Raw genomic sequence first — 12,653 nt, forward strand, 5'->3', positions numbered from 1 at the left:
TAAAGAAATAATAGTTTATAATGCGAATATTTCAGACCATAATGTCATAGAATTAACAGTTCATTCCAAAGCAAGTGAAAATAGAGATAAGCAAGAAATGAAAAAAGTGGGAAGGATATGGAAAATACAACTTCTACAGTAAAAATATAAAATGGTCAGAAATAAATGAAGAATTAAACAAAGATTGGGATAAACATTTTCGTAAGTGATGACAATAAGGGTAAATACGGAGATATTATATAAAATATTGGAGAAAATAGTGGAAAAATATATACCGAAGAAGAAAAGTAAACATCATTCATGCATACCAAGAGACAGAAGGATCATGTTCCAGAAAATCAGAAAGTGGAAAACAAAAAAGGTCTTGCAAAACAAAAGAAAAAATGCATGAAAGTTATAGAACTAAAAAGTAAGATAGAAAATGCAGAACAAAAGATTATACATCAAAAGAAAATGAAAAACGGGACTTGGAAGAAAAAACCCTATTAAACCCAAAGCTATTATACTCATATGCGAAGAAGATGAATAAAAGCAGAATAGAAATAGGCCCTCTGAGAATTGAAGGGAGATTAACGAATGAAAAAAGGAAATTGCAACATACTGGCAGAACGATATAAGAGAGAATTCACCCCTAGAATAGATAATGATATAGAAGTAAGGGATGAAAATAGTGAATATTTAGCTGACATAGATATTAATGAAGCTGATATTGTGCAGGCTATTAATGAAATTAAAAATGGAGCTGCTGCAGGGCCTGATGGAATTCCTGCTATTTTGTTAAAGAAAGTAGTTCATTCTATCGCAAAGCCACTTGCAATATTATTAAGACAAAGTGTAGATACAGGCAAGATTTATGATGAGCACAAATTAGCATATATTACCCCTATTTCTTTCAAAAGTGGATCAAGACTAGAGGCAAGTAATTATAGGCCTGTGAGTCTAACATCACATATTATGAAAGTGTATGAAAGGGTAATGAAAGAAAAATATTATGAAACATTTAATAAAAAATAATTTGTTTAATAAAGGACAACATGGTTTCGTACCCGGAAAAAGTACACAAACCCAACTGTTAGTCCACCGTGAGAACATATTCAAAAATATGAAAAGCGGAAATGAAACAGATGTGGTTTATTTAGACTTTGCAAAAGCTTTTGATAAGTAGACCATAATATATTAGCGAAGAAAATTAGAAACCACAATATCGTGGATAAAGTAGGAAGATGGTTAAAAGAATTTTTACACAACAGAAAACAGATAGTTATTGCAAACGACGAGAAATCGATGAAGTCAAGGTAATATCCGGTGTGCCGCAAGGTACGCGGTGTTAGCTGCAATACTGTTTGTTATTATGATTGAAGACATAGACAATAATGTAAGGATTCGGTAGTGAGTAGTTTCGCAGATGACACAAGAATAAGTAGAGAAATTACTTGTGATGAAGATAGGAACGCTCTACAAAGAGACCTTACAAAGTATATGATTGGGCAGAGGTAAATAGGATGGTATTTAACTCTGATAAATTTTGAATCAATAAATTATGGAGACAGAGAAAGAAAGCTATATGCATATAAGGGACCTAATAATGAGACCATCACAAATAAGGAAGCAGTTAAAGACCTTGGTGATGATGATGAATAGGAACATGTTATGCAATGATCAAATAGCAACTCTGTTGGCAAATGTAAAGCCAAAATGGGAATGTTGTTACGGCACTTCAAACAAGACAAAGCTGACATGATTATGCTTTATAAACATATGTTCGTAGTCCACTTGAATATTGCAATATGATATGGTACCCACACTATCTAAGGATATTGCACAAATAGAGAGTGTACAAAGGTCCTTTACAGCTAGAATAGAAGAAGTTAAGGACCTAGACTACTGGGAAAGACTACAATCTTAAAATTATATAGTCTAGAAAGGAGAAGAGAACGCTACATGATAATTCAAGGCATGGAAACAGATAGAAGGAATAGCAGAAAAATATCATGGAACTAAAAATATCAGAAAGAGCAAGCAGAGGTAGATTAATAGTGCCCAAAAACTATACCAGGAAAAATAAGGAAAGCACACAGACATTATTCCACTACGCACCAGCATCGATAATGCAGCGTCTATTCAATGCGTTGCCAGCTCATCTGAGGAATATCATCAGGAGTGAGCGTAGATGTGTTTAAGAATAAGCTCGACAAATATCTAAACTGCATCCCAGACATCCAAGATTGGAAGATGCAAATATACGGAAGATGTACTAGCAACTCTCTGGTAGACATTAGAGGTGCCTCACATGAGGGACCTGGGGCAACCCGAACAAGATGTAAGGTCTGTAAGGTAGGTAAGGTCTCTCAAAACCAGTTACAAAAGCACCTCCAGCGACGCTGACGGATCCTACATGGCCCACGTCCTGACAGATACATGGCTGAGAGACAAGGAACAACCTTTTCCACACGACCAAAAACAGAAAAAAAAAAAAGTTGGCAAGTACCTTTTCAACGAAATCATTTCCACCTGGGGGTTTTGTGTCGTTCCTGCATATCTGAAGGATTACCAAAAAACCCTCACAATAGGAGTTTTTTTCTTTGTCCTTGTAGTGATTAGCTCAGACTTTCAGATGCTTTGCAGTTTTTTTTTTTCAAGGTTTCTCTCCCTCGAACTACAGAGAGAATTATGAAAACACGAGGCTAGTGGGTTGCTATTTTTCTTTGTGGCAGTAAGTTTATAGTTTGCAATTCTATGTTTTGCTATAATTTTTTTCCAGGGTATTTTGTTATTTTCCCTTGTGTTAATAAGTTTATTCTTTGTATTTCTATATTTTGCTATACTTTTTATTCAGGGTAGTTAGTTATTTTTACTTGTGGCAGAAAGTTTAAACTTAGTAATTCTATATTTTGCTATACTTTTTTCCTGGGTATTTGTATTTTTCCTTGTGGTACGAAGTTCATACTTTGTAATTCTATGTTTTGCTATACTTTTTTGTAATCCTATGTTTTGCCATACTTTTTTCCAGTGTATTTTGTTATTTTTCCTTGTGGTAGTAAGTTTTTAATTTGTAATTCTATATTTTGCTATTCTTTTTTTCCCAGGATATTTTGCAACGACAACAGGTAGTTTGATGCTGTATCTTACTTCTCGACCTTTAAAATAATCCACCAAATTCTCTTTTTCCTTGTGGCAGTAAGCGTATACTTATACTTCCTCCAGCGACTAACCTCGCAGATTTAACGAAGAAAAGACTTTGCCACAGGTCTTTGTCCTTGTGCTAGTAACCTTATACTTTCCACACTTATCCTATACTTTCCTCAAGGACCATTACTGCAGATAAAACCTTCATTCCCTGATAACACTAACCTAAAACAACGTCTTCCTTATAGTCCTGTCAGGTCTACTGTTGCAAAGGAGATAAGAACTGAAGTTTTCTTTTAGATACTTCACACCCCAAAGCCTATCAAAGACACGTACGCTAAAGACACTCTGTCCTTACTGCATTCCTTAAAAGATTGGCTCCATTCAAGTAATCTTTAAGGAATCAATGATTGCATCTGTAGTTGCAACACACGTATGGTTTATCAGTGACTGGTTGCAATTGACACGTATAGAAGCTAATGGGTAATAGGGCCATAATTCTTTAAATTTCATAGAACAGGGCTAGAACCCGCAGTGATTCACTTATCAGGGACCAAATACAGTTCAGATCTTTCGTGGATTCCCATGATAATCTTCAGTGGCTTGATGATCAAATTCAGCTTTGTTAAGTTTGAAAAAGTGTATAATACTTGAACCTTTTTTTTATGCCATTCCAAATTGTAATAAAATATATTTTCCTCTTCCTCAGAAGAGGGATGCACTTGTAACACCCGTCAGTGAACCTCTTCCATAATTTATGTAGGATGTCGGTGCCCATTGGAGTGCCTTTCTTTCCCTTGTACTACCGAGCTTCGGAATTCTCTATCGTGCATCTCTTTGCTCCCTCGTTCAGATAAATATATATATATTATATAAATATATTTATAATGTAAATTGTCAAACAGTTTTAGAAATAAGCTAAACAATTCACAAACGCAAATGTGTGTGTGTATATAATACTATATATATTATAATATAGAATATTATAATATTATTATACAGATATATATATATATAATATGATAATATATAATATTTAATAAATCCGTATTTATTATATATATATAGTATATATAACTTATATAATATATATATAATATATATATACATTGTGTGTTTATCAACTTGTTTTAACTTACTTCTAAAACTATCTTTACACAATATTTTTAATCAGATCTTCATTAGTTACAAACAGCTAATTCAAAAACGTCCTCATTTAACGTTATAAAAAGAGAATGGGAGAATTATTGCCACAGAGATCCAAGTGGACACCTTCCAAATCAAACAGAATCGGTAAATAGTGTTTTACGTGTTATTCCCAGCGTGAGAGCAGGTATGTATATATATATATATATATATAAAAAAAAAAAATAATATATATATATATATATAATATATATATATATATATATATATATATGCCCAGTGGAAGATGAGGAACAACTGTACAGTGTGAGGCTTGATGTGAACCTCTGGACTCTGACCTGTCAACAGAGATGTTCGTTTTCGGGCATCCTTGTGACCCATTCTTACCCAGGGTCAGGCCGTTAAATTTTATCACTTACTCGGGGAGTAAGCCTACGAACTACTTTGTTGTTGTTGTTGTTGTTGTTTTATTAGAACTGAAATGAAAAAAAACTCGTATATTAAACAGTACAGAAAAATTATTTCTAACAAAATATACCGTATTTATTTTAATTTTCATTGCTGAAACAACGCTCTATTTGACTGTAGATTTTAGCACTTGCCCCGCGTAAGCTGGAGGTCGGATCACCCCTTATCTTATTACTAAGGTCTGTCGCAAACGTCGACAAAGCTATCAGTCACCTTGAACTGCGTCATTTACCATTTACTGGGAGATATAATGGCGTCACAAAAACTAAGGTCATCGACGCTCTTCCGGAAGATTTACAAGGTGTTTTCTTCTGCCCCCCCCCCCCCCCCCCCCCCCCCCCCCCCCCCCCCCCCCCCCCCCCCCCTCTCTCTCTCTCTCTCTCTCTCTCTCTCTCTCTCTCTCTCTCTCTCTCTTCACCTGCATAAAGAACACACGAACAGAATACTATTATCTTCTTGTTGGGTCTACTAAGTGCAGGCTAAAACTTGGATCAGATGAGATATACGAAACTGCTACAAAGGTGCTGTGGGAGGTTGAAGGGGTGGAGGGGGGTGCTTGGAGAGGATGGGGATCGGGTGGGGATGCTCACTCAGAGCGGGATCTATTGGCGAGGATTAGATTACATTGCGGATCGAACGAGAGAGAGAGAGAGAGAGAGAGAGACCCCCTCCATCAATGGAACACACTGTATTCCTTGCCTGAATGGACGGCACTTGGCTACGTTTGGCTGTCAATGGAGCGATTCGATAAGAATGAGGGGTGGAATTTGGTGCCTCACCTATCTATCTGTATATTGTCCTTTAAGCTTTGGACTATCTATCATTCGTACGAGCCTGTCGCAATGCTTTTACGATTGTCGGTCTCTTGTGTCTGCCTGTTTCGTATGCATATAGGTCTAGGTGACTGTCTACTATTCTGGCTACTCCATCTGTCATTCTCTCCATCTTACCTTCATTTAGTCACTAAAATTCACCTGGGAAGTTTTTTCACCTCGACAGCACGTCACCCGCGTTGCAAACAGGTGCCTGATTTTTTATAGGCCTATTTAAGCCACCTTTTCATGGGTACTTCGGCCTATTTAGGATTCCACTGTCGGGGGAGAGAGTAGAATGGAGTTGATGGCGTCCTTTCTATATTTGGATATCGCGAATGAGTCAGTCAGCCCTTAGCACCATTTCGCCTCTTTCGTTTGGAGTCTACCTGGAAATCTGGGATATCTCGCCGCAACTCGTAATCTGAAAGCCTTGTAAGGACTGACGTGCGTGCATACACACACACACACACACACACACACACCATTCTGTCTTGATTTTTTTGAACATTTTATTTTTAACTTTTCCTTGAAACTATTTCATGAGCAATAAAACCAACTTTAATTAGCAAGAGAAATGAAAAAAAAAAAACTTCAAAACTAAATCAGAATTTGAACTCATTCATATATTTGTCAATAATTTAAAAGCAGCTGAAATATACAGAATGTTTCTAATGTCTGGATAAAAATACTTCTAAATGGGAAATAAATAACATTATGAGTAGTCCAAATAACAACCTTCAATTATGTTAGAACTTAGGATAAATACATATACAACTTTTATTTTGATAGCTTATACACACACACACACACACACACACACGCATATATATATATATATATATATATATATATATATATATATATATATATATATATATATATATAAGTTTTACTCAGCAAGTGCATTGCAATCATTATATTAAAACATTATACAAAATTTGCCCTCTCTCTCTCTCTCTCTCTCTCTCTCTCTCTCTCTCTCTCTCTCTCTCTCTCTCTCTCTCATGCCTGCTTTGTTTCATTATGAAACAACAATTAACTATTATGCTTCACAACACTACAATCGCCAAAGTAACAATAATGTTTAATAACTCCACGTGTACCGGTGCGAGAAAAAAAGACGCATACGCACATTTATAAAATAATTGGAACTACAGACGCAAATACCACAATACCTTTTCCTTTTTAGGGGGATTCTTTTCAGGGGAAATCTTTCTGACAGTTCCTGTGCGTCCGTTCTGTACCGTCATTCACGGTTGAATGAATCTATGAGACACTCTTGTACGTGTCCAAGTCGTTGTGTCGCTTCTGAACGCGCCCTTAATGTAAACAACTTCGGCACCTCTTGTCGACATACGAACAGTCCGTGTTTCTACTGTACAATTTTACTGAACGCTTTTAGTTTTCCGTGCAAGAAAACTATTGAAATAGCTGTTTGTCCGTCCACACTTTTTCTTTCCGCTCTCAGATCTTAAAAACTACAATGGCTAGAGGGCTGCAAATTGGTATGTCGATCATCCACCCTCCAATCATCAAACATACCAAATTGCAGCCCGCTAGCCTCAATAGTTTTTATTCTATTTAAGGTTAAAGTTACCCATAATCGTGCGTCTGGCTACGATATAGGACAGGCCACCACCGGCAGTGGTTATAGTTTCATAGGCAGTGGTTCATATAGCATTATACCGAGACCACCGAAAGATAGATCTATTTTTGTTGGCCTTGATTATGCGCTGTACAGAAAACTCGACTGAGCCGAAGAATTTTTTTTTTTACTTTTTTTTCACTTGTAACTTATTAACTTAGCAAGTCATTATCAAGACATAAGCGATTATATATCAGAACCCGGCTAATGAGCTATCCCATAATTGGCTAATTGACATTTCAAATGCTAATTAGTTATGAATGCAATAATGGAGATGCTATACACGGCAGGTATAACAAGTACCTGACATATCTCTTGAATGGACTATCTTCACGTGCGTGTCTATTCGTTTGCCGTGTGCATTTCGAATATATTAATAAACAATAAAGGTCGTACTATCTCTTAATGGGATATATAAACATATCACGTCTATATTTTTCATTAGACACGGACCTCTCTCTACTGAACATGAAACAGGTCTATGCGTAATATTCGTTAAAATCAAAGATATATCCTACTGCTAATGTTACGTGCATTCTTATAGTGATTTTGTCCCCTTCTCTGTATGTGTGTGTGCGTGTGTGCTTGTTCCCTTCTTTGTATGTACATGTGTGTTCGTGTGTGTAAACAAGTTAACCTACGGATAATCAATCCCACATTCAACTTCCACAAAATCATAGACAAGAAATTGCAAATGCATATACTAATGTCATTTTCCAGCAACGAAAAGTTAATTATCTTGAAATGGGAACGATTGAACAAATACAAAATACAATTATATTTATCCATGATTAACAAAATATGTTCAGAAAGATTGAGAATAGAGGCATTTCTTTATAGTTAAGTTAATCAATATAGATAGATTGTTAGCTGATGAAAGAAAATGTAATATACGTACATATTTAATGTACTTGCACATATGTCGTAAATAAAATCACAAGTAAATGAATACACACTTAATGCTGGTGTTCCATGAAATTTTCTCTTGGCCGAGACATTTCTTGAAATACCCTGAACCTTACAGAAATAAATTTCGTGTTTACGAGGCCAGAAGAATTCCTCCCCTCAGAGTAGTAGTTACGCATCCATTATTTTCACTTGAAAGTAACCCTCTCTAAAGCCACTGACTTAACCACCATTCAGAAGCTAAAGTGGAATAAAGCAGAGAGAGAGAGAGAGAGAGAGAGAGAGAGAGAGAGAGAGAGAGAGAGAGAGAGAGAGACTTTAGGAGCTTTGGGTATTCAGGGCACAGAGTGTTTACCCCTTTTCATGCCCGTACAGAGCCATTATTCTCACTTAGCAAGGGACACTATAAAGCTATCGAACAGCCTCCCAGCTTACAGCTCTTCAGCAGCTAGAGGCGATGACGTCACAGGAGCGCCAAGTTGTCAGGCGTCTCCCGAGCACCCGTGTCACCCAACTTGGCAGCAAGTTGGTCTAATTGTCGTCTTGTCTTACGCAGGTGCAAAGGTGAAGCCACGCACGTCCGTTAACGTCTTATCTCAGATAATTTTTCTATCCCAGTGCAAAATTGAGGTCACACGGCTCTAATATAAGGGAATGTTACACAAGCGAATGTCTTTAGCCTTCTAGTACTACGTTTTAAGTCGCGCTTATTCATGTGCTTAACTGATTGATTTCGAGTTCTTTTAGTCTAATTCCAGGTGATATCACACACGCATGAACACACAAGACGTTTTTGCCACCAATATAGGAGGTACGATGCGAAGTTGAGTTGTAATGTTAAAAAAACGCGAGAAAAATCTACCTCTGGCTCTTCGCTATCAGAATCGCCGAGATTCCTAGTCGCAAGCCCTTGTTCTTTATCTCTTCGCGCTGTAAAGGAGTCTGAAATACTCCTTACTGAATGTCACAGGACTGATAACAACAGATAAATGAGGGGAGATGAAACGGAGGAGGATAACGATGAAACAAAGTGCAACAAAAGGCACAGATTATTTTCAAGTGGAGCTGAAGAATATCTTATTTTGCGAGGCTATTTATATCGTGAAATGATTAAGAAGAAGAAGCGATATAATTAAATGTCTCCTTCCCAAATCCAGTTAACCCCCAAAACCCCCATTCATAATCCCTACCCTCAACCTTAAGACGTGGGGTAGGGGGGGTTAAATTTTAGGAAGCGTCCCGCACTAAAAAGTTAATCATGGGACATACGATATTCATGGAGCCACAACAAACGAAAGATGCCAAATGCACGATAACGTCAAGGCAGAAGCGATTCAACTATGATGATGACATCTTTGAAAGAAGTGATCCAATTTATTATTATTATTATTATTATTATTATTATTATTATTATTATTATTATTATTATTTAGAACTCTTTGAGACTATAAAAATGTATACATTTTAATAGTGTCTCCTATTCTACCATTGATATATTATTGTGGACCTTATACAAATTTATTATTATTATTATTATTATTATTATTATTATTATTATTATTATTATTATTATTATCCATTGAAAAGAAAGGAACTTGAGTGGTTTACTTTCTCTAAAAAACTCGGGTTTTATTTGCTCTCTCTCTCTCTCTCTCTCTCTCTCTCCTCTCTCTCTCTCTATATATATATTTTATATATATATATATATATATATATAAATAATATATATATATATATATAGTGAGAGAGAGAGAGAGAGAGGAGAGAGAGAGAGAGACAGAGAGAGAGAGAGAGAGTATCAAAAACTATATATATATATATATATATATATATATATATATATATATATATATATATATATATATATATATATAGAGAGAGAGTGAGAGAGAGGAGAGATCAAGCGGAGAGAAGAGAGCGAGAGAGAGAGAGAGAGAGAACTAAAAATGGTGGTTGAATGCGATTTTCTCAGGTTCCTCTGTGCAATTTATGCACCGCGCCCTTGGCTATGGTTGGTGGTCAAGAGAATGCGGTTCACAGACTCAATAAACATCGAACCGAAAGTCTGACCGGAGTATGAGGTCATAAATTGGTAGCTTTCCGCGAACACTAGTATTATTGGAACCATTCTCTCTCTCTCTCTCTCTCTCTCTCTCTCTCTCTCTCTCTCTCTTTCGAGTTGACTAGAACGTAACTTATTACTTTTAACGGACCTTTCGATAAAATCTTATTCGTTTTTTTTTTAATATTTTCGTTTACTTGGGGAGTAAGCCTACAAACTACATTGTTGTTGTTGATGTAATTGTTCTTGTTGGGCGGGTAGGAAAGGTCTATGAAAGAGCCTATAAAGGTCTGAAAAAGCTGTTTTGCGTTGAGTTAAAGATGCATGAATTTTAAGATGGGATATTTATGATTTATTTATTAGAATGAAAATGTAAAAAATAAATAATGTTTACGTTAAACAGTAAAGAACAATTATTTCCCATAAGTAAACATAGCGTATTTATTTTAATTTTTGTTGGTTTCTGAGTAAGCTGGAGGTCGGATCATGCCTTGTTTATATAAATGCAAGAGACATAATTCATATACCCCTTACCAAACTTATACCTTGCAATTCCTTATTGTTACCCATTGCCCGTAAACCCAGACTCCAAGGGTCTTTTGCAAGTTATTAGTGGTCATCTGTCTCTGTTGGGTGGTCAGAGTTCGGAGGGTCACACCAGGCCTCACAAAAATGTATTCTCTGTCCAAGTTCTGACCTAAGCTGACATTTCTGACCAGTGGATTTTGATTGATTTGAATGTACGTGCTTCAAAAAAATTCTGATTATTTATTCATTATCTTTGATTTCCAAACGCTGAAGTCTCTCTCTCTCTCTCTCTCTCTCTCTCTCTCTCTCTCTCTCTCTCTCTCTCTCTCAAAAAAAAAAAAAAAAAAAAAAAAAAAAAAAAAAACTACTAAACAAGAAAAGTCGAATAGGCTTTCTCTCCATTACTAAAAATTAAAGAAAATCTAAAAGTAGCCTTAGGCTAATGTGCGTGAATTATTTCACATGACAGAATTATGTTAATGGGACAACACCTCATATCAGGTCCCCCCAACACCCCCCCCCCCCCCTTCAGAAAGTAAATAAAACAAAAGTAAATGAAAAAAATACAGAAGACACGTGTCTGTGCCAACATTTCGTGTAGGTTAATCTGTTGGTGCTGACCCCAAATACTGGTGTGCCAAGGTGGTGGACCCAAGCAACTAGGAGTGACTAAGAGAGAGAGAGAGAGAGAGTTGCATTTGTAGATCAAAGGAAGTGAATGTTGACTGGCATTAAGAAAATGCTTCCAAACACACACACACACACACACACCTCTTTGGTGTTTTGTAAATTAAAGGAGAAGGAAGTCAGCATGCCTCAAGGAAATTCTGTTAAACTTAGTGTCTTTGTGACAGAGAGAGAGAGAGAGAGAGAGAGAGAGAGAGAGAGAGAGAGAGAGAGAGAGAGAGAGAAAGTTGCATTTGTAGATCAAAGGAAGTGAATGTTGACTGGCATTAAGAAAAGCTTCTAAACACACACACACACGTACACACACACTGAGAGAGAGAGAGAGAGAGAGAGAGAGACCATCGCCACTGCAATGTCAAGAATATTAACCAATCCCTTTTATTTTTTGTCTTATGGAATTAGAAGTAACAACAATTTGTTCGATAAAAGCGTAATAATGTTGATAGTTATTTTAAAATCGGCGAAAACACCATTAATATACAAAACTTATCAAATGCAAGTAACAACTAATTAAGTAATCAATCAGTCGTCAAAAGGTTTGTTTACGTCGCTATATCCTTAAAGGACACACCAAACTCACCCTGACAGGTGTGTAGAGCGTCGAATTGGGCAGAGTCCCGCTCCCCCTGCCACCCCGTCGACGTCTCAGATGCCTCCGACGGCCACGGCGCGGCTCGTGGTCGTCATCCAAGTCCTCTCCGTGGTCGTGCTGCCTCTTCAGCCGACGGCGGCGTCTGGCGTCGGCTTCGGACGCCAACAGGATGACAGTGAGAAGAAGAAAGAGCGCGACGCCCCGGGAGAGAAGCATTTCTCTTGAGTCTATAGGTTGCAGTCACTTCACTGATCAAGCTTTACGGCGCCTTCGTAAATCACGCCATGATAGTAATCACCTAATCATTACCTACATGATCACTGCAAAATCTTGGCGTGTTTTATATATTCTAATATTTACCAAGTCGATTCTGTCGTCTAAAATTGTACTAAGTCGGCTTTATCACCTGAATTCGCCTCTTATTCTTATTTTATAACGCATCCAATATCTGACGATCGCTGTAAGTTACATAATAAAAAATACGGCGTGTAAATGTCTGCAATTTCAGGCCGCCGTATTTAAAAAAACTCGCGCGATCCACGAATAATTCCACTTCAATCAAGTCTGGCGACTGTACCGTGCAACGCTGGCCAGTGATGGCAATTCGGGAGCGCGGGTAGTATTCCCCAGCACTTCTCAAAAGTCGGCGTCCTACTGAATGACTTAAGAAGACTCAGA

General features: G+C 37.0%; 1 protein-coding gene and 1 long non-coding RNA gene across 3 annotated transcripts in view; one reads left to right on the forward strand and one right to left on the reverse strand.

Annotated features, from left to right (window-relative positions):
- LOC135200155 (uncharacterized) overlaps positions 1-2,826 on the forward strand; it is a 72,396-nt gene extending 69,570 nt beyond the window's left edge. Inside the window, exon 4 of the long non-coding RNA XR_010311218.1 lies at positions 2,359-2,826. This is a non-coding gene — a long non-coding RNA (uncharacterized LOC135200155). The remainder of the gene's footprint in view (positions 1-2,358) is intronic.
- Positions 1-12,653, reverse strand: part of LOC135200143 (uncharacterized) — a 113,227-nt gene extending 100,574 nt beyond the window's left edge. Inside the window, exon 1 of one of the 2 annotated variants that reach the window (XM_064228488.1) lies at positions 11,964-12,653. In XM_064228488.1, the coding sequence (XP_064084558.1) occupies positions 11,964-12,191 (228 nt within the window). In that variant the 5' untranslated portion in view covers positions 12,192-12,653. Of the gene's footprint in view, positions 1-6,730; positions 6,821-11,963 lie in introns of those variants that run through there. The other variant, XM_064228497.1, reaches the window with a different exon arrangement.

The sequence above is a fragment of the Macrobrachium nipponense genome, chromosome 23 (genome assembly GCF_015104395.2).
Source record: "Macrobrachium nipponense isolate FS-2020 chromosome 23, ASM1510439v2, whole genome shotgun sequence".
Classification (NCBI taxonomy): domain Eukaryota; kingdom Metazoa; phylum Arthropoda; class Malacostraca; order Decapoda; family Palaemonidae; genus Macrobrachium; species Macrobrachium nipponense.